The sequence below is a fragment of the Antennarius striatus genome, chromosome 6, assembly GCF_040054535.1.
Source record: "Antennarius striatus isolate MH-2024 chromosome 6, ASM4005453v1, whole genome shotgun sequence".
Classification (NCBI taxonomy): Eukaryota; Metazoa; Chordata; class Actinopteri; order Lophiiformes; family Antennariidae; genus Antennarius; species Antennarius striatus.
In genome coordinates this window covers 4,581,935-4,605,141 of record NC_090781.1, presented here as the reverse complement: position 1 = coordinate 4,605,141, position 23,207 = coordinate 4,581,935, and the positions used below count along the sequence as shown (strand labels likewise).

General features: G+C 41.7%; 1 protein-coding gene across 2 annotated transcripts; it reads right to left on the bottom strand.

Annotated features, from left to right (window-relative positions):
• Positions 1–9,598: 9,598 nt before the first annotated feature.
• On the bottom strand, positions 9,599–14,814 carry LOC137597091 (putative nuclease HARBI1). 2 transcript variants are annotated; one of them, XM_068318030.1, is made up of 7 exons: positions 14,464–14,814; positions 10,937–11,052; positions 10,701–10,868; positions 10,393–10,509; positions 10,186–10,301; positions 9,906–10,017; positions 9,599–9,814 (listed from the first exon to the last, which is right to left on the bottom strand). In XM_068318030.1, exons 1-7 carry the CDS (start codon positions 14,523–14,525, stop codon positions 9,744–9,746), a joined length of 762 nt encoding a protein of 253 aa, XP_068174131.1. In that variant the 5' UTR covers positions 14,526–14,814; the 3' UTR covers positions 9,599–9,743. The 2 variants fall into 2 exon arrangements, with proteins under 2 accessions (XP_068174131.1, XP_068174132.1); XM_068318031.1 differs by lacking the exon at positions 10,701–10,868.
• Between the last annotated feature and the right edge of the window lie 8,393 nt (positions 14,815–23,207).

Sequence of the window (23,207 nt, the reverse complement as noted above, 5' to 3'; positions counted from 1 at the left end):
ACTGGGAGATTGAGAAGGCAGTTCAGGCAGCTCAGCGCTCTCAGCCAGACCCAGGTAATGGCCCACCAAATTGTTTATTTGTCCCAGACTCTGTCCGGTCCAAAGTTCTTCAATGGGGCCATTCATCTAAACTTACCTGTCACCCTGGTTATAACCGCACACTTTCATTTCTGCAACAAAGGTTTTGGTGGCCCACCATGAAGCAGGATACTCGATCCTTTGTTTCATCTTGTACTGTTTGTGCTCACAGCAAGTCCTCTCATCAGCAGCCAGCTGGTCTCCTTCACCCACTCCCAATTCCCAGCAGGCCATGGTCTCACATCGCCATAGACTTTGTCACGGGTCTTCCTCCTTCAGAGAGTAATACCTGTATACTTACAATAGTAGATCGATTCTCCAAGTCCGTGCATTTTGTTCCCCTAACTAAATTACCTTCTGCTACAGAAACTGCTAACCTTCTCGTCAATAATGTATATAGGTTGCATGGAATTCCCCTTGACATAGTCTCTGATAGAGGACCTCAATTTACATCTCAAGTGTGGAAAGCTTTTTGCCTTGCTCTGGGGACATCTGTCAGTCTCTCTTCAGGTTACCATCCACAATCGAATGGACAAGCAGAGCGGGTGAATCAGGACTTGGGGTCTGCCTTGCGTTGCGTGACCTCACGCCATCCATCCTCCTGGAGTACATACCTGCCATGGATTGAATACGCACACAACTCCCTTGTCTCTTCTGCTACTGGGATGTCTCCCTTCATGTCCTGTCTGGGCTACCAACCGCCTCTGTTCCCTGACCAGGAGAGGGATGTCTCTGTACCCTCTGTCCAAGCTCACCTCAGACGTTGCCGCCTCGTGTGGAAGACCACTCAAGCTGCTCTACGCCGCACGGCAACTCGGAATCAGGAGCTTGCGGATAAGCGTCGTAAGCCAGCCCCTGCTTATAAACCTGGTCAGAAGGTGTGGCTTTCCTCTCGGGATCTCCCTCTCCAGGTGGAGTCACGTAAGCTGGCACCCAAATTCGTTGGCCCGTATGTCATTGACAAAGTGATTAACCCTTCTGTGGTCCGCCTTAAGTTGCCGTCCTCTCTAAATGTCCACCCTTCGTTCCATGTCTCCCTCCTCAAGCCTGTCTCTTGCAGCCCTCTGTGCCCTCCGTCCGTTCCCCCTCCTCCCCCCCGGTTGGTGGATGGGCATCCGGCCTTTACTGTCCGTCGCGTCCTGGACGTCCGGCGGAGGGGTAGGGGGTTCCAGTATCTGGTGGACTGGGAGGGGTATGGTCCGGAGGAGCGTTCCTGGATTCCACGGGGCCACATCCTTGATGCTTCACTCCTCCGTGACTTCTACAGGGCTTTTCCTGATAAGCCTGGTAGGGCGCCTGGAGTCGCCCTCTAGAGGGGGGGGTACTGTCACGCCCTGTGTTGGTGACTGCTCCAGCCTCTCCTCCTAGTCCTGTGTTCACAGGTGTGGGGGTGTGGGCGGAGTCGTCCTGGGAGCAGCTTCACCTGGATCCCATCTGCAATCAGCCGGCTTCTTGGACCCAGCTCTCCACGCAGACATTGCCAGATTGTTGCTCCATTTTGATGTTGGTGATTCTGGTCTCCCTGCTGCTGCCTCCTTTTACCACACACGTGCTGTGATCCTTCGCCTGCTTTTGTTTGAATAAACGCAGCTTTTTGGATTTTTGGACTCTGGTGTCACTAATTGGGTTCCACTCTATAGTGTGCCGTAACACAGTCACTCCTGTAGTTTTCACTGAGAGTTCAGAACATTGACTTTGGATTCAGCCTCCCTTAAAGAAAGCTTATGTTTTACCACATGGTCAATGGTTGTGGCCCTCATCTCACAGCTCTGGGTCTTTTCATCCTTACTCTTCAGCTCTTTCTCTTCCTGCAACTTTTTTCTCCAACCTGTTTTCTTCTATCCATATTTCCAAAAAGAAAGAAAAAAGAATCATACAGATTGTATCTAAAGGCGTGTTGTCTATTCATTATTTACATACTATGCTATACAATAGAAATATGATATATGTATGGTATGCATTTCAAATACACAACTACTAGATATTGACACACACACACACACACACACACAAACACATATGCATATATAAGTTGTTAATTGGTTCCAGTAGACAAAACTTGCGTCAAAAGACAGCATACTGTATGTCGGAGTACCTTGTCTTTAGGTTAACCCAAAAAACAGACATTCCCAATTCTATACTGTACTTTATTTATTTATAATATGAACTTATGTATTTATGAATGCATTTTAATAGTATATGGTTAATACCAATTTATTTTAAGCTTACAAATAATTTTTATTCTACAAAAACTCATATAGTACATAAAAAAGTCTAAAGTAAATCTATAGAACACATTCTCAAATACAATTTCTGTGTGTGTGTGTGTGTGTGTGTGTGTGCGCGCGCGTGTATGTGTGTGTGGGGGTCCAAAATGAGAGAATATCTTTGACAGTTCCTGGGTGTGTTCTGGTGGATCAAGTCGAGTTGAGCCCAGACTTAGCCACACAAACATAGTTTGAACATAGTTTGAGGTTGTTTGTTTGTTTGTTTGTTTGTTTTTTGCTGATACCATTTTCAACTGATCAGGATTTTAGAATTTTGTCCAAATATTTAGCACAAGTTTCACAGGGTGGCTTTAAAGCTTCAACCAAATCCCAATTGTTTATTCTGCATGGTTTTTGTGCAGTAATGTTAATTGCTCCACTAAAAAATAAGACTATAAAACAGGGGATGCGAGCTCCCTGGTTTAATTCTCATACCCACCAATTAAAGCAAGAATCCCGACAACTTGAGAGGAAATGGCGTTCTACTAAATTAGAAGAATACTGCACTGCGTGGCGTGATGGTTTACATAAATACAGGAAGGCACTTCGTTTCGCTAGAGCAGCCTATTATTCATCATTAATCGAGGACAATAGAAACAATCACAGATTCTTGTTCAGTACTGTATCCAGACTGACAAAGAACCACAGTGCATTTGTGCCTAGTATTCCATCAAGTCTCCACAGCAATGATTTTATGAATTTCTTCAATAATAAGATCCTGCTCATCAGAGACAAAATTAATGGTGTCCTATCCTCAAACTCTGGTCCTTCTTTAGGTCCCTTAGAAAACACACAGTTGACTCCTGAACCCTTTGGTTCCATGGATGTCTTTTCTCCAATACAGATTAGTCAGCTGATTAAAATAATCTCCTCAGCTAAACCATCCTCCTGTCTGTTAGATCCAATTCCAACTAAACTCATCAAAGAAGCCTTACCTTTACTTGGCAACCACTTCCTTAATATAATTAACATGTCTTTATCTACTGGATATGTACCACGGTCCTTTAAAGTAGCTGTAATTAAGCCACTTCTCAAAAAACCTAACCTGGACCCTACTGTTCTAAATAATTATCGACCCATCTCAAATCTCCCGTTTTTATCTAAGATCTTGGAGAAAATAGTCGCTAATCAGTTATGTGATTTCCTTAAATCCAACAGTTTATTCGAGAATTTCCAGTCAGGTTTCAGTGAACATCATAGTACGGAAACAGCACTTGTCAAGGTTAGCAACGACCTTCTAACCGCTTCAGACAGAGGACTTGTTTCTATACTGGTTCTCTTGGACCTCAGTGCGGCGTTTGACACAATTGACCACAATATTCTTCTGGCATGTCTGGACCAAACAATTGGTATTAAGGGATCAGCACTGATGTGGTTTAAGTCCTATTTAACTGACCGTTCCCAGTTTGTTCACGTTAATAACAACTCCTCTCAGTCAACTACAGTTAGTTATGGAGTTCCTCAAGGCTCGGTTCTTGGTCCAATACTGTTTATCTTGTACATGCTTCCTCTGGGTAATTTGATAAGGAAACACTCCATCAACTTCCATTGTTATGCCGATGATACGCAATTATATCCCTCGATTAAACCTGACAAAGTCAGCCAGTTATGCAAATTACAGGCGTGTATCAAAGGGATTAAAGATTGGATGACGAATAACTTTTTGCATCTCAATTCTGATAAAACTGAGGTTGTTGTGCTCGGCCCAAAAACTGTTAGGGATGTAGTGCCCAGTGATGTAATTACCTTGGATGGCATCACGTTTGAGGCCAAAACCACTGCGAGGAACCTAGGTGTCATCTTTGATCAGGATCTCTCGTTTAACACACACATTAAGCAGGTTTCTAGAACGGCCTTTTTCCATCTCCGAAACATTGCTAAAATCAGGCATATTTTAAAACAGAGTGATGCAGAGAAATTAATCCACGCTTTCATCACTTCCAGACTAGATTACTGTAACGCACTTTTTTCAGGCTGCCCCAAAAAGTCGCTGGAGAGTCTTCAACTAATTCAGAATGCTGCCGCCCGTGTTCTGACCAGGACCAGTGCCAGGGACCATATTTCTCCTGTGCTGGCTTCTCTGCACTGGCTTCCTGTGAAAGCTAGGATAGATTTTAAAATACTCCTCCTCACTTACAAAGCCCTTCGTGGCCAGGCACCGACCTACCTGAAGGAACTTTTAGTTCCTTATAATCCATCTAGAGCATTACGCTCTCAGCATACTGGCCTACTGGTGGTTCCTAGAATTTATAAAAGTAGGACGGGGGCTAGAGCCTTTTGCTATCAAGCCCCTCTATTGTGGAACCACCTCCCTACCTCAGTTCGGGGGGCAGACACCCTCTCACTATTTAAGACTAGACTTAAAACTTTTCTTTTTCATAAATTTTACAATTAATGGCAACTTAGGTTACTACGTTTATATTCATATAGACCTACACTGCTGGAGACTCAACATCCAGACTCACTGAGTTCCTCTCTCCTCTCCCTTCTCTCCAACCATCTCTGTTACTCCTCCTCCTCTCTGACCTCACTCTTCAAGTCTCCAATCACACCGTACTAACTAAACTTCTTCCCTGGAGTCTCTGTGCTCTATGTTCTCCCAGGTTTTTCTCAGGTTCACCCCTCATCCGCCCATCTGCTATGGACCTGCTCTTCCCATCCCACCAGTACCACCCCTACCCTAATTATCGGCTGGGGTCCGGCTTCCTTTTTCCTCCGCGCCACCATACTGTTCCACCCCTCATCCACCCATCCGCTGTGGACCATCTGCTGTGGACCTGCACCTCCCATCCACCAGTATCACCCCCCACCTATCCATCGACTGGGGTCCTGCTGCCTGTCTTCCTTGGTGTCATCTTACTTTTCCACCCCTCATCCGCCCAGCCGCCGTGGACCTTCCTCTGTGGACCAGCACCTCCGAGCCCACCAGTATCACCCCCATATCTCCATGTGCTGTGCACCTTATCCTCCAAGCCCACCAGTACCACCCCTCAACCATCCATCGGCTGGGGTCCTGCTTCCTTTCTTCCTCCGTGCCGCCATACAGTCATCCACACAGCTGTAATTGTGCCTTGACTTTAGCAACCTTAACCATATTGATACTGTCTCTATCTGGCCTATCTGTCACTCTCTCTCTGTCTCTCTCTCTCTGATGCTGTTCTTGTCTTCCTTTGATTTCTTTTCCACCCAACCGGTCGAGGCGGATGGCCGCCCAAAAGAGTCTGGGTCCTGCCCGGAGTTTCTTCCTCATGGAGGGAGTTTTTCCCCGCCACTGTCGCTTATGCTTGCTCTGGAGGGTTCAGTTGGGTTTCTCTGTCTGTTAAAGCGCTTTGAAATGTCTGCTGTCATGATTAAGTGCTATATAAATAAAACTTGATTGACTTGATTGATAATGTGTGCTGTAAAAGAGATCAAATTTAGACACTGATTTGAATTTACAGTCAGTTTTAAATCTTTCACTTTTGTTTCCAAGGTTCAAAGATGTTGCCAAGTACTGTGGAACAAACTCCCAGATTTTGTTTCTTTTACTTGTTGCATTCTTACACAGATATTACAGAACAAGGGAGATAAACTGCAGACTCATTCCTGAGGGAATGTTGTTATCTTTATTTGCTTTCATGTGCCTGTTCTGTCCTATACTTTAAATGATTTGGCTAGGTTCTTAGCCTTTCTCTGTATATGGAGGGTAGTATGATTTGTTTGTCCAATAATGATAACATAATAATCACGAGAACTGAACTCCCACGACCTAAGACAAGTCCTTCCCTCTCACCTGTTTTTGCTAAATTGTGCATTTTTCCATGGACATGTTAACCATGTTTGTTGTATTATTTATTTATTTATTTCTTTCTTTCTTTCTTTTTTACAACTAGTACATTTAAATAAAAACATTTAGGGTCAGATGTTACATGTATAATGTATTCATTTATTATCCCCAGCCTTAACCATGACTGGTAATCAAGATCAGGTTCGCTGTGAATATTTGGCAGTGTCAGTGCATGCTTATGTCCATGTAAGGCCACATTGTAAGTCTCTGTTTTATACTTCTGAAAAGCCAGTTAATCTTTTAAATGACTGCAAAGCAAGACACTGACCCAGATATGAATAATTTTTAAAAGCCTAGGTCAGGACATCTCTGCACACACAGTAATTGACCCAGTGTAACCCAAAACATGGATGAGTCACATTTTAATGCCTTTGTTTACAATCTTCAAAAAGGACTGTGCGGAAATTCTGTTAACTCTAACAACAGTTTACAGTATATATATTATATGATCATGTTTAGCTTCATGCAATGGATGATGCAGGACAATATGCTTTGAATTAGTAAGGTTTTATGAACAGCCACAAGTACAAAAATGTCACATCATAACATATTGTGTACACATGGAAGCATAATCTTATTTGGGCATGAATGTGTGTGATCCGTTTACTTCTGAGAACTGCAGTGCATGGTGCTCATATCTCAACTTCTTAGAAAACCACTGTGGGGTAAAATAAACCTTTATCACAAAAAGCAGGTAATTTCCGCTCTGACCCTACTGTTCGGGTGATCTGTGTGTGTTTATGCACATCTTAAAACTATTTTAATGGGAGCTAAGTGGTATAAACAGCGCATTCAAGGCAAGGATGTGTGGGCTTACAAGGATGCAGACTCCTTCGCTTCAGACTCGACCCAGGACTACTTGACGGGACACTGAATTAGAAGCTCACCTACTAAAGTACAATTTCATAAAGGCGATCTCCTTAGATCCTTCCATCCTCCTTCATAGTTAAAATTGGTTGATATTGGTTGCACAATGCAATTTACCTTCAGCTGTCCCTGATTTTGTACATGCCAAGGAGCTGTGGTATAACAGCAACACCTCATCCATGCTTAGGCACTACAGAGCCATTGCATGACAACAACGAGAACACCGAATGTGCACCAAGACCAGGTGAGCCATCAAAAATGCCATGACAATATAGCATGCAGTACAGTGACTAAATAGATATAACAATATATTGGACACCTGCAATGACTTAGTGTGTGATATTAATATTTGTGCATTTTTCTTTATTATCGTTGGTCAGGAGAAAAATCTCAAATCGATGAAGACCAGAGGCCTGTGCCATAAAGCTTTATTAACCTAGCCGGGCTTCCTCTTACTTATCTGGCTTCACTTAACGAGACCTCCGCCCTCCAGATTTTTGGTACCATAAAGCCGGCTTTCTACTCACTAATTCAATTCAGGCTTGTCCACTCTAGATCTGTGCGCACTCACATAAAAAGGGCGGAGTTTGCTGCATGCGACCAATTGCAAATATGGAAAAATCTGCCCGAGCAGCATATTTCACAACGGAGGAGCAAACAATCATAATTAATAAATACGAGCAATAAAATTCAATAATCCAGGCAAAAAGCAACAGAGTTGCAGCTGCCAAGCAGCGCAAGGATTGGTGGCAAGAAATCGCCGACTGTATCAATGCGGAAGTTAGTGCCATTATAATATTACTTCCCCACTATGACTGCACATGTACAGTATATCTGACTACAGTAACATTTGCGTGTTCCATAAATGTATGTGTGTGCGTGAAATTTTTCGTTATGGCATGTGATTGTAGCCTTATTATTTCAGATGCAACCTGAGTGGAGCAAAGCGAACATGGGAGCAAATCAAACATAAGTATGAAAATATACTTCAAAGTGGTCAGTACACTTACTATATCTTACTACATCTTGTATATACATGTAGCATATGTATATGTCGGCGTACATGTTGGAGGCTATATAGCCTCCAACCTGTGATAGGCTTTACTTCTTCACACTGTCTGTGTAGAATGATCACAATGGAATTGATATTCTTTGCAGCCCACAGGAAAAAAGCTCTGCGGGAAAAGACGGGGGGAGGGGGCTCCCACTCAGCTTTACACACCTGCAGAGTAACTGGCCCTCTCCAACAATGAGGGTCGACCCTTGTTGGAGGGTATAGAGGGGGGGGTGACATCAGACCCCGGTGGAAGTGGCAGCTCCCGCAGCACCTTATTTGTTCAGGGTACATCTCAGTGTTAAAACACTGGGTTGTTTACAGAGCACAATTATCCAATATTTTTACTGTGGGAGTGTAACGTATTTTCTCAGCAGTTGATAGCGAGACTCATACTCTCACGCTGCTGCCCCCACCCACACAAACACTGTCCCATGCAGAGGTAATAGTGAAGTCAACCTGTCACATACATTTACATGTGTCATCTGTGGTTGCTGATCATAGATTTGGGGGAGTTGTACTCAGGTGGAGGCCATGGATGAGGAGGAGACACTGTCTGCAGGCTCAGAAAAACCATTGCTGGTACACTGTAGTCCATAATTAACAGTTACACTGTATGTCATTCACCCTGTTTTAACATAGATCCAGTGTGGGCACTTGGCAGTTGCTGATGTTATCTTTCATGTCTCACTAATGGTGGTGGTCTGCAGATGGGACTGACTGGTGTCCTCAATGCTCGCTATCTTAAAATGAATTAGCTGCTATGATGTATATGTCACAGGAAGAGGGAAATCCTCCAGAACCCGAGCCTGTGGCCTCCACCTCCAGACAGTCCAGCAGGAGACAGTCGCAAGATGTAATTAACTTCAATTTTATGGGGATAGTCAGTGCGACATTGGCATTATTTTAAAGCCAGCCACTAAAAGCAGGAATGTTTATATGGTGAAGCAACTATAAAATGAATTTAATTTGTTTCAGGTCGGAGCTGACAGTGTGAGAATGCTGTACAAAAGAAAACTTGAACTAGACATTGCAGCAAAGACACTGGATATTGAATATAAAGAACTGAAATTGAAAAAAACTCAAACTTGAGGTGGAAAAATTACAACAAGAGAAGAAGGTAATTCAGTGATTTATTTTCAGGCAAATTAAACAATTAACATCGGGGGAATTTCCCAGTTTGGGATCAATAAATTACATCTATCGATCTATCTATCTCATGTAATGTTTTTCAGACATAGGCAACACCGAGACTCAAAATGTGCTGTTCTGTTTCAGGAGCGGGAGAAAAATTAAAACTGTGAAAAAGAAATAAAAATTAAAAAATTCTGTGTTTGCTTTTGTCATTTAACCAAAAAAAAATTTCAGTTATGGCCTCTCTCACAGCCCTGCCTGAAGGGAAATCAACAGTGATGGGGTCCACCACATCCGGGGGTGGGGGGTCACTGGGGGGGGGGTCCTCTCCTTCCTCTTTGTGGCGATATTGTGCAGAACCACACATGCAGAAATGATCCTGCATGCCCGGTCTGGGGCCACCCTCAGGCCACGCAGGCATGAAGACTGCGCCTTGATGACCCCAAAGGTCATCTCTATCCTAACCCTGGTTTTGGCATGGGCCACATTGAACCTCATTCGTGGCCCTGCACCGGGATCAGGATAGGGGGTCAGGAGATAAGGCAGACAGGCATAGCCTCTCCCCAAGGAGTACTCCACTGAACTGTCCTAAAGATAAAAAGAAATTGATTGGAAAGTGTGGAAAAAATGCTTAGGGATATCATCAAAATCTATAGCTACCAATGTAAATTTTTCAAACCCTGCTCCAGCTTTGGGCACAGCAAAGACTCCCTGAATCTGCGGGAATCGTGGACAGACCCTGGCCACTTTGCCACCACACTGCTGACCATCATTTGATGGTCACATGTCATCTGCAGAAGCATTGGGGATAAACTGTAGTGAGTGATGCTGCAATGTGTATTTAAAAAGGACTCAAACATAGCAAGCCTACTACTGAAAAAAGTATTGTGTGGATGTTTTTATACATATGGACAGTTTAATTTAAAATGACAGATATAATATTGTAAGATGAACTCTACCTGAATGTTGAGACTGTGAAAGGCCTTCCTATTCCCAAAGTCGGCCTCATTCTCACCCAGATGGGCAGAAATGGGGATGTGGGTGCAGTCAATGGCACCCAGTACCCTGGGGAACCCTGTGAAAGGAATGCACTGCATTTAATATACAACGGCAAACAACCCAGGGCTTAGTCTATATTATGCAAATTACACATCAACCTTGTTTACCTGCGATGTCATAAAAGCCCTCTTTGATGCATTGCGTGGGCAGGTGTCCGGGAAACACCACGAATGCATCGACAAGCTCAGTCAGGGCCCCCACGGCTTTATGAATAGCTCTACATACTGTGTTTTTTCCAAGGTTTTCGGCATCGCCAACAGAATACATAAAAGTACCAATGAATGAATCAATCCATGATTTACTTAAACAAATAATTGATTAATGATTGATTTTATCTGTGGCTTGCTTGTAACCCATTCAACGAGGGATTTAACCACATCATAATAATTACAAACATCACTAAGAAATATATTACCTGTGGCAAAAAACCTCAGTGCAATGCACACTGTCTGCGGGACTGTCAGCGCGTGGTTGCGGTGCGTTACATTACTGATGTAAGGCTCCAGCAGCTGACAGATGTACAGACTCCACCTTGTTGTTACAGTTGTTCTGGGAGTGCAATATTTCCCCAAGGCGCACACCGCTGACAATATTGCACAAGTTAAAAGGTCACTCATGACAGAATGGGGGATAGATGACAAAGTTACATACCTTGTAATGGATGGAGCCACCAATATGGGGGCTTGTGTAAGAGAGCTACAGCTGAAACACGCTGTTGTGAAGAGCAGGTTTGGAGTAGGAGCTGAAGGATCAGGAAGTGGGAGGAGCTAGAGGAAGGACAATTTATAAATTGGATAGAGACCAGGTGTGTGTCCTTTTTCCATTTCTTTGCAGCAGATCCCTACCACACCTGACAGAAATGTGTCTGCGTTATCATGTGAGTTCCCTTTGTATCCATGTTTTAATGATTTGTTTAGTTGGTAACTTCATGTTGTTTGATAGACGTATGCCTTGTGTTGTTGTTCGGTTGTATAGAGATATTTGTGTTGCACCTTTCTTGTATGCTTATCCTTAGTTTCTATTCTGTTTAGATAAAAACCAGCCTTCATTGCTGTCAGCCCTACTGATTCATCTGCTGCCCCCAAAGCGATAATAGATTAAAACAGAAGGAATCTTAAGTGTTTCCATGTGCCTGACCGCACAGCCATAGTGTTTGTCAAATCGGCCCACCTGCATCATCTCCATACCCAAGTATTTTATACACGTCGTATGTGTAGTGCACACCCTCAATTTGGTGGTGAAGAAGGCCCTTGACCTGAACCCTGAGCTCACTGACATCCTTTGCAAGTCCAGGAAAATAGTGGGTTATTTCAGAAGCGGTACCACTGCAAAGGTACGTCTGTGGCTTAAGTATAGTTTCTTTAATAGTTGTTTATAGATCTGCTGTCTTGACAATTCATAATTCAATTGTATTTTTTAAGGAGAGGCTGGCTGTCATGCAGGAACAATTGGGGAAGCTTCAGCTCCGCTAATTCAGGAAGTGGAACCCGCTGGAACAGCACATCTAACATGCTGCTGAGATTATTTAGGCAAAAGAGCCAGTGGGCGCTGCGTTAGCAAGTCTAACAGATATCTCCCCTCTTTCATCGGAGGAATACAGAATAATTTCTGATGGTCTTTTTTGGAATCACTAAATGATGCAACCACTGAGTGCTCTTACGAAAATAGGGTGTCTGGCTCCAAGGTCATACCTTTGCTGACCATGGTGGATCATTGCCTCAGACTCAATAGAAAGATTACAATCCATTGAGTCTTCTCTGGCTGACAAGCTGAAGGTTCTCTTTAGGGAGAGGCTGGATAGAATACAGTCAATGAGTATCATATGCCTTGCAATACTCCTGGACCCAAGGTCCCAGAAAATCGGGTTTCTCAGCCCTGGAAGAGCAGTTAAAGCAGAATCCCGACTGAAAGCGGAATGTGCGTCTAATAAGGGCCAGCGCCACCTCTTCCTCATCACCACCACAGCCATCGACTTCACAAACATTAGAGGATGTTCCCCGAGGTACTATTGTTATTCCATTTCAACTGCATTTGCATGAACTGGTAAACTCACAAAAACCTTTTTTTTCTTAGGTAACAACCTGTGGCGGCACCTAGATGACAGCGTGAGGCAGGATCAAACACAAAATGTGATGGCAGACGCACATATTGAGGTCCAGCACTACATGATGGAGCCCAATATTGGAAGGCTGGAGGACCCCCTTAAATATTGGGAGAGACAGAAATATGTATATCCTAATTTGTATAAATTAGCAGTGGAATTCTTGTGTACACCTGCCTCATCTGTGTCCTGTGAGCGGGTGTTTTCGAGGCAGGGGAAATATTGTCAAAAAAAATTTCCTGAAACCTGCCACAGGGGAGAAATTGTTGTTTCTAAATAAAAACCAATGATGTCACCGAAGCATAATCACTGGCCATATCTCAAATGTTACAGAAGCACAATCATTGTGCATACCCCAACCATCCTCCCCTCACTGTACATGTTTATTTAGACATGAGGAAAAGAATCACTTTCTGGTGTGTATGTAATACATACAAGCTAACCTTGGTTTTCGAACGCTTTAGACATCGAACAAATGGGAATTCGACCAAAAGATTTGGAATTTTTTTGTCTTAGAAGTCGAACAAAATTTGGAAGTCGAACGCGAAACAAATGCCTCTTTCTCACCGCAAGCGCGAGAAAAGGTGAGAGGTTGAGGGAAAACGTAATGGTAATGTGTTTATTTTAGTTTATTCGAAAATTTTTCACTTAATTTGCGTTCCATTGCCTATGGTACGAGTTACGGTACAGTCAACTTCTATCCCAAAGACAACGATAACTCATATCTTGGGCTAACCTGATTACGTTGGGGGGTTTTTTTTCTCATGTTTGCTTTTTACATTTGTTTCATTACTAGACAATTTGATATATAAATGACATTATGAAATGACGTGGACAAAAGGTTTTCTAGCACCTTGGAATGGATTAAGACCATTTACATTATTTGTAATGGGAAAAATGTATTTGGAATTCGAACAAATCTCTATTCGAACAGCCTTCCGGAACGAATTGTTCCGGACGGCTGTTCGAAAACGAGGTTTGCATTATATATATATATATATATATATATATATATATAATCACTAAAGTATACATGTTTTGCATACTTCTTTATTTTGCTGACAGTTTTATTCACAGGTTTTCTGCAAAATTCCACACACTTCAAACTCATGCCACCTGATATTTTACCATCCAGTAGAAGTCATACTATAGAGCAAATGAAGCCTCATGAAGCTTCGAACCAGCGTGAACCGATTGGAATGAAAGGCTTCAATTTTTCATGGGGCTTCATTTGCCCATCACTAACTACCAGGCAAGACTTCGGGACACAACTACAGGAACAGAACATCAGGAACGAACTGGCGAAGAGCTCTGACAGCACCTGGCTTAAAAAGCCTCATGGTCAATAGCCTAATGGAATCCAGGTGAGAAGACCAGCAACGGGTGTGGTGATGAGCAACAGGTGTGGAGAGGACCAACAGGCGTGGAGAGGACCAACAGGTGTAGAGCTGAGGCTCCATCCACAAGTTTGGCCTCTCCCCCTGCCACACACCAGCACAGACACACTGAACCGTGACAATGGGCTTTAAAGCACTATAAGCTGAAGAGAGGAACAAACACTGGTTTACTCTGATTTAGAGCAAACCAACATAACACAGCAGATATATTAAACATCAACACTCAAATTAAAAAGATCTCTTGAATCAGTGAATCAAAGAACTATAAAATAAAATATAAGAGCTAATTTTCATAGTAAGTAACTTCTTAGTTTGACTCCCACACTGTGAGACTCAGCCCCCACCTCTCCACCACATGGACACTGAGCACCGGCTCCCCACAGGGCTGCGTGCTGAGCCCCCTCTTGTACTGCCTCCACACCCACGACTGCCGCCCGACCCACGACAGCAACTTGATAGTCAAGTTTGCTGACGACACCACAGTGGTTGGTCTCATCTCCGGTGGTGTCGAGACAACCTACAGAGAGGAGGTCCGGAAGTTGGTTGCCTGGTGTTCAGAGCATAACCTGGCTCTGAACACCAGCAAAACCAAAGAGCTCATCATCAACTTCAGGAGGCTCAGCACTGACCCAGCTCCGCTCTACATTTACGGTGAGCGCGTGGAGAGGATCCAAACCTACCAGTTCCTTGGCGTCCTCATCTGTTCTGATATCTCCTGCTCGGACAACACCACTGCCATCATCAAGAAGGCACAGCAGCGGCTCCACCTCCTGAGGGTTCTCAAAAAATACAACCTGAACCTCCAAAGCCTGCCGACCTACTGCATCACAGTATTGTAAGGCAGCTGCACCATGGAGGACAGGAAGAGGCTCCAGAGAGTCGTGAAGGTGGCTGAGAAGATCATTGGCTGCTCTCTGCCCTCCCTGTTGGAGATCTACTCCTCCCGCTGCCTCAGCAGAGCAATGAACATAGCAAAGGACAAACCCCACCCCGGTTCAGGCCTGTTTGACCTGCTGCCCTCAGGCAGACGATACAGGTGCCTCAAAACTAGAACTAACAGGCTCCACAACAGCTTCTTCCCGAAAGCCATTACTCTGCTTAACTCAAGCAAGCACTGATACCCCCCACCCACCACCCACCCACACACACACACACACACACTCACACACACACATACTGTGCAATTCCTCATCGGGGACATGCAATACGCCGTGCTGGCCATGGCTCTTCTTGTATTTTGATGTATACACCTGTAAATAGTTGGTATTCAGTGTAACGATTGTATAAACTTATTATTGCACTGTGAGGAGTTGCCCAAATCTCATTATACCATGTATAGTGACAATAAAGGCTTTCTATTCTATTCTATCCTATTCTATTCTATTCTATTCTATTCTAATGTTCTGACTTTTCCACTGTTCTTGTTTGAGGGGGGTGTATTGTGGAGTGGCCACTGCAGCTGCTGGGGGAGGTGCGGACAGCAGTGTTTAGTCTGCCTCCAGTGGCATGGAGGAACTTTGTTGACGTCAGGACTGGAAGAATGGGGCTCTCATCGGAGATGTTTCAGTTAACTCTTCCATCAGCTGGAAATTGACCATGGGCCTGCAATTCAACACATTATTGTTGGGACAGGATGGGGTCATGCGGCTCTATTGTTGTCTGAGAGTCTGTTAAAGGCCATTTTCTATGTGTATTCAATCATTTATGTTTGAACTTCCTTCCTGGTGTTCTCTATTGATGTAATTGTTGCTATTTCAAGAGCACATCACAAAATGAAGTGAACAATTGCGTGGTCATTGTTTGAGGGAGAGGTAAAACTGGAGTGGGCACCAAATATACAATATGTCTTCTGACATGTGAGTGAAGAAATGCTAAAACCTTGAAAATGTAAAGAAGAACATGTAAACACAGGCAGGATACTGTAGGCAGAGCATGTGCAACAAAACCATGATCAACTTTTAAGTATTGTTATAAGTGAACTGAAATGTACAAATATTCAAAAGTATCCATCTGAATAAAAAAACATCTCTTTTGCGTTGTGTTTAGTTTGATATTTTGACTAATGGAAAAAATAATCATTATGTAAAGTTTTCTGGAATGCTCTTATCAGCCCTTAGTTCACCTTCAGTGTTGGCCAGTAAGATGATATCTGGCCTCTGTTTTCACAAATAGAATTTAGATGGAGATGTCCTTTGTGTCCACATCAATGGAGGTAAACAAACCAAGCGTTACAACCACCTGATTGAATCTTCACGTGTTTCTAACTTTACTAAAGGGTAGCAGTAGGTCAGTCTGCAAAGGACTCGGCTAGGGGACCAGAGAAGGATCAGTACAAGACCAGTGTGGATCGCCGAAAGGCTTTCATTTTGCTAATTACACAGACTGTTAATGAGCATTTTACTCTCTTTGCTTTTTAGTGTACAAAGTGAATTCCACCGATAACATTATGCATCTGGTGTTATGACGAGCTTTCATCTCGATTTTCACGTCCATTTTGGTCCTGAACTGCAACATTATTATGAAAGCAACCCTTATAGACCTGACAGTGTGGCAATACGTCACTATCAGGTGTCAGGTGGACAGCATGCTTTATGTAACTGACAGGTAGGTGACTCTGTGAGGCAAATCACCGTGGCAACCACCATGTTGAATTCATGGGATCATATCTAAACCTGCCAGACCAGGATTGCACTTTTTTCTCTTTACAATACAATTTTTTTCCATCTAAATAGCCTAGTTTTACATATATCAGCCCATCTGTGAGTAAATAAGACAAAGACCATGTGATGCAGTGCACTGCTTTTTTGGATAGGACTATCTTTAAATTATCATAAACTGTAAGTAAAGTTTTTCCTTGCTTAATGCGACTTTCATTTGAATTGTTTGGGATTTCAAAACTCCTGTATTATTAACCAAATTAACCTATTAACTGACACAACTTAATCCAGGTCACACAAGCTCCACCCAAACCCTTACTGTGTTCTCACTAGCAAGGATGTTTGTCCACAGCACACATTAATCACTGTAAGTAAAAGATCAGTAACAACATAGTACTACATTTCTAAAAACCAAAAACACAATTGCTTGTAACTTTTGATGACATTGAGTTTGACATGCATTTCAATCAAACATAATGTAGCAGGTCAAACAATGAAAACACATTACACCATTACATGTTATATTTGCTTTGTTACAAATAATTGACGGATAATTCAAATATCTGTTGACCTTAGCCACAAGACTTAAATTCTCCCACTTTGACTGACAGCTCATAGCGAATTGCTTTTCTTTCTTTGTGTTCTATTGCTGGCCTCTTTACAAAGTAATGCTGCATAAGGGAAAGTACCATCTGTATCTCGGTCAAGTAGATGACTGTACTCTCATGACAAATGCAGCAAACTATTCTAATGTTTTCAGCCCAATTGTATATTGATGATTCCACTCACCATATTCATTGGGTTGCTGTTTTCCTCACTCGCAGGCTCCGAAGGAGAGGCTCAAATGCTGGAATCAAAAACACAGTGATTCTACTATGACACTGATACTGCTGTATTTCAGGTTCTAGAATATCTAGTTAACTAGTGCTGCTGTACTAGTGTATTGAGATTTGTGATATAACATGTTCATTACAAGAACATGTTGGTCTGGCATCACAGACCCGCAAATGTCCACTTGATCTGTTTTCGACTGAGAGGAAGATCATGGGGCAACAGAAACAGTCAAGATATCTCTGCATAATTACAGCATGATTTTAATCCTTTCATAGAAACGTCAGAATATGCAAATCAGGTCATGTTTCTACTTTCACCAAATTCATTGTCCCACTGACAATGAATGTCTTTGAGAATAAGTGCAATTCGCTGATCAGTGTGCTTTGCCAAATCAGGCTTTATCTTCTTTTCTTTTCGGCTTTTCCCTTCAGGGGTCGCCACAGCAAATCAATTTCCTCCATCTAACCCTGTCTTCTGCATCCTCTTCTCTCACACCAACTACCTTCATGTCCTCTTTCACTACATCCATAAACCTCCTCTTTGGTCTTCCTCTAGGCCTCCTGCCTGGCAGTTCAAAACTCAGCATCCTTCTACCAATATATTCACTATCTCTCCTCTGGTACAATTTTGATCTGTATTGGCGAAGGGTATGCTAATGAAGAAGACAGCGATTTGTTGCTAGGTTCTAAGGCGGTGCTGGATATGCTCTTGGTTGAAGATAACCCATTCTCTTATAATGTATACTTTGATAATATGTTCATTTGAGGACTTTGGGATTCAATACCATGGGAGCAATGAGGGAAAACAGGATCAGCAAGTGTCCATTGAAGGAATTAATTGCAATGAAAAAAGAACCGAGAGGAACATGTGAACACAGGTTTGATCACAATGAAGAAATTCCCATTGTGAAATGGGTGGACAAAAAATGTGTTACAATTGGTAGAAATCATGACACAGTGCAACCAATAAAGAATGTACAGCTTTGGCGGCAAGAATCTAAGTCAAAAGGAAATGTCCCTCAACCAAATAACTTATTGTAAAAATTGTACTGTAACCTTAGGTGTTGAATGTTTGTTCCATATCATTCTAAGGAATGAGCAGCTTCTGAACATGTTAAATTAAGTGTTTTTTGTTCATTTTTCATTTTTTATGAAGTTGAAACCGTTTATATTTATTGTCTTCTGAAAATGGAAATATTCTTTTATTTGGCCGGAATGTATACATACAGTATCAACCCAGTGTCCTCATTTGAGGACAGCCTGTATTTCTTTTCTTACTTGATATAAAGGAGTTTTGGAAGTTCCAACATGTTTGTATTCCCATTTTATGCAAATGTTCTGAAAATCATTACAAAAATCTAAAAATTGTTAACTTGGGTTAAAATGGGTTAAAGCAATCAAACATAAATAATAAAAATATAAAATAGCAAAGCCACAGCAGGGGTGAGATGCCTCAATCCCCTGACACACAGTAATTTGAAGCTGTAGCAGAGTCACTGTTTGTTTTGATATTAATCGCTGTGGCTGTGCCATGGTGACAGAGCTACGCCTGGGGAAGAGGACTGAGGAAGGCAATGAGAGACAGGAAGGAAAGGACAAAGTGACACCAGCAGAGGTATTTTCTTTTCATATTGAGACATTGTGAGGTCAGACTACCAAAGGTCAACATCAAATCAACTGATAATCATCTCAAATGACCATAACTTTTTTTCATCCCCACCAAGAAGACATGAATTCCGTTTAAACCAGGGACAAAGAATATTTGGATGAACTCACAAATTACATGTATATCCATAAAACATAACTCATGAGGCTCCCTGTATTAGAGTCACTGTTATCTTAACCACTTGTTATGTGTGTCAAGTCTTTGTCTCAGTGTGTCACTATTATTTATGATAATGGAAAATATTGAAGGGGGTCAGGAAGTTTGTAATTATCATATTATACAAATTATAGATAGTTAAAACTGTTATACTAAAAAAGCATATGAACTCATTGCACATTTGGAGACTTGAATGAACAGTTTGACATTTTTCAACTTTGCCTTATTTACTTTCCTGCAGACGGTTTAATGAGGAGATAATTACCACTCAGTACTTGAAAATACTGTACAAAGCTGAAGTGAACTATTTTGGCCACAGCCAGTTACTCACTTAGTATAACGGGAAAAAAACATGGTCCTACAGCTGACTTATTAACACAGTGTGACGTGTTTGCATTAACCTTGTTGGAGGGTTTTTTCCAGTAACTTTATAGAATTGTCTGGTCTCAAAGCGTGACTCAGCTCGGCTTAAAGTGTTTGATTAACCTAGTTTCTGATTTGATTAATTTCAACACATGTTGAAATTAATCAAATCACTTGTTAAGCTATCTGAAATCTATGCTAGAGGGTCAAATGAAATAATTTACCACTCAAGCCCCTTCCAGAACAGTGTGGGAGTATACTCTATAAAAATGTGGGAACTATTGTAATGGAAGTAATTCAAGTTTCTATTGTGCCATAGATGAAGGAATTATAAATAGAAATAATAAAAAAGTACAAAAATCTTTGACAGATTTAGAAGCACCGGCAGGTGAGAAGTTACTTTTTCACTATTGTAAATTTTTATGCTAAATGGTTGCTCACAGTAGCTTCATATTTAGCCTACAGATTTAAGACGTATGGATGCTTTCGTCTCACTATCTGCTGTACTGTATATGTTTTGTCATTTGGCATCTGTTATGCCATGGTCTCATCAGTCACTGGTACTTGTATAGACACACACACACACGCACGCACACACACACACACACACACACACACACACACACACACACAGACACACACAGACACACACACACACACACACACACACACACACACACAAGGTAACCTTGATGAGGGTAATTGACCGGGTTGTCGTCGTGGAAAGTTTTTAATACAATATTATTGCCATGCAGCCAAGTACGGGACGAGAACTCTGTGAAGGACTGATAACTTTGTGTCACCAATAAGTTTTTCAGTGATAATTCATAAACTCACTACTACATATTGTTCAGTTTTTCAGTAATCTTTGTTTTTCAGTAATCAGAATGTCATAATTCATATTAGAAGTGTGTTTACTTGATTGATCAGTAGTTTAAAATCATTTAAAAATCTTTTTTAATAATAATGAAATAAAATGAATAATGAATTATTTTAAAATTTAGCAATGATGCATCTATAGATGAAAGGGTCACGTTCAAATGTTTTGGAGGCTACTAAGGTTGGACTGTCTTCTCTGCAGGCTAAGAAAGCGATCGCTCAGTGAGGGTCACGGAGGAATTTTTCCCCAAGATTGTAATCATCGTGGTTTTCGCCTCCGTCTGTAGTGAAGAATAGTGAGATAGTAGCCATAGATCTGTGGCATCTTTGTTAAAAATTGGATTGTTGCATTTTATTAAATTTCCCAGTTTTGGTCCATGGCTTAAAAGCCATGGAAGGGGGGAATGTGGTGGAAAGTTTTTAATACAATAAAATAATACAATAATATAACAAAATAATATCATTTCATAGAACCAAAGATCTGGAGTGTTGTGTGTGTCAAATTATTCAGCACCCGTGAAGGTGGCCCCAGGATATCTCGACGTCATGAAGACGCTGCATGAAAATAATTACCGTTAGAACATATTTGGAAATGCTTGCATGACTGTCGGTATCCCTGGAAGAAGTTAGACACTGACAGAAGCAGCTAGCCAGATCATTTCATATGCTATACCTGAAATTAGAATGTATGTTTCTGCACAGGGTCATCCAAAGAATGTCTGCATCAGATCCTCACAGGGTTTGCGTGACTGATTATATTATGTCATCAAACAGTTTTGTGAAACTGTCGACTTGATATTTTTGGTAACGTCTGGAGGTCATGACGTACCAACTGAAAGCCCGTAAAGAACTGGTTGAAAGCAGATGGGCCGAGGTTAATACCTCCCCCTAGTCACGCCTTTAGAGTATAAAAAGATATGTGATCAATTTTTTAGTTTGTACTTGAAGTTTTTTCCTGTACCCAGAATATTCTGCAACAACACACCGGAGGACTTTTTCATCGTCCCCAGAGCTCTCATCATGCTTAGATAAGTATTTGTTGAACTTGTCTGTTTGTTGAACCTGTCTGTTTGTCAATATCATCGATGATGTTATTGGACTCATACTCAACCTACTGATGATATTATTGTACTGCTACTCAACCTATACATCATTTCAATTGACAAATAAATATCTTGTATTTTACATGGTCTCCTGTCCTTAAGAAAAATGAAACCCCCACCACAATAACAATGATGACTTCAGCTTGTGTGCCTCAAAAGATGAAGCTCACAGTAATGTAAGTAAAAGCAAGAGGCTATGTTGTTTTAGCCTTGAGCTCACCACGACCATTACATGCAGGACAAAAGGATGCCTTGTATATGATTGTTTGTTTTCAGATAATCATATACATATACAATCATATAAAGTGATCTCTACAGTGTAGAGACCACCCTGTGTCATTTTAACATTTTCTACACTATTCGGCACCTATTCATTCAGTGCTGGTAATTTTGCTGGGAGAGGCACTCCAGTAGCTCTTCAATTGATGGACCACAGCAGTATTCTGTAATATCTTTATCACAAGTGTTCTGTATGTGATTGAACTAGTATTTGTCCACTATATTATCAGTGAAATTGTGTTTCTTCAAACTGAGGCAGTTCCAGATGACTTCTGTTTGCTAATGTGGACAAACAATGGGACTTACAGGATCATGATGTAACCAATGCACTATTTAAATGTGGTTAAAAAAATACATTCAATAAGAAGATAAGATAGAGTGCACTGAACCGATTACTGCAGCCTCCATTATAATCTGGTTTTCATCGTATAAAGAGAAGGGGAAAGGAAAACACAAATATACCACAATTAAATTGTGTTGCTATTTACGGAGCAAGTTATGTTTCTTAATTAACAATGAAAGGGTTGTTATAAGTTTGGTTGGGCTGGGATAATGATTCATAAGGAAAGTGGTTAGCAGGATCTATCCATGAGAACTAACTGGATCATATTATTCACTGGATCTCCTGGTCCGTTCCTATAGTTTATCTCAGTTATACCTAATTACATCCTGCGAAGCGGTGATGTATTGTGACTGTCATTGTTTGTGCGTTTGCCCGCCTGTCCGTCCACCAAATATCTCCACAACCATTGCAGATAGAAATTTAATTTTTAATTTTAATTTAATACACTGTTATAATCCCCAAAGGGAAATTAAGAACGCACACTCTAGTTTTTGTTAGTCAATCAAATCAAATCACATGCATGCACATTAGTGTGTACAGGCCCCTGTAATACACACACCACACACAAGGGGGCCTGTAGGCATGTAAGGGAGGTAGAGTGGCAGGCAGCTCCTTCTTGGTGCGCCTCAAATGAGCCATTTGTAAAGGGGACGGCACCTTGCTCAAGGGTGCCTCTGCAGTGCTCCACTGTCAGCTCACCTCCGGGTATTTTTTTTTTTTTGGGTGGGAGCAGGAATCGAACCGCCGAGCTTGAACTTCAACTTTTGTACATTTTTTGCACATATCTCAGGAACCGGATAAGATAGAAAGACGAAACAAAAGGCGTTACATTCAGGGAGGTAAGGGGATGAAAATTAGATCACAACCTTGACCTTGATAAACTATGTCAAGGTCAAATTTTCACTTTTATACTTTTTTCGGTACACCCCTCTGAAACCTGATGAGATATAATCACAAAACAAAAAGTAACATTTTCAGGAAGCCAGAGGCTCAAAAATGTGATGATGACCTCCACCTTTGGAAAACTAGGTCAATGTCATACTAGATAATACAATATAGAATTCATTGCTGTGACTATTATGAAAGTAGGTCAGGGTAGAATTCTGAATTCAGGGGTGTCGCGGGATGTTGCAGTCTCTGACTGC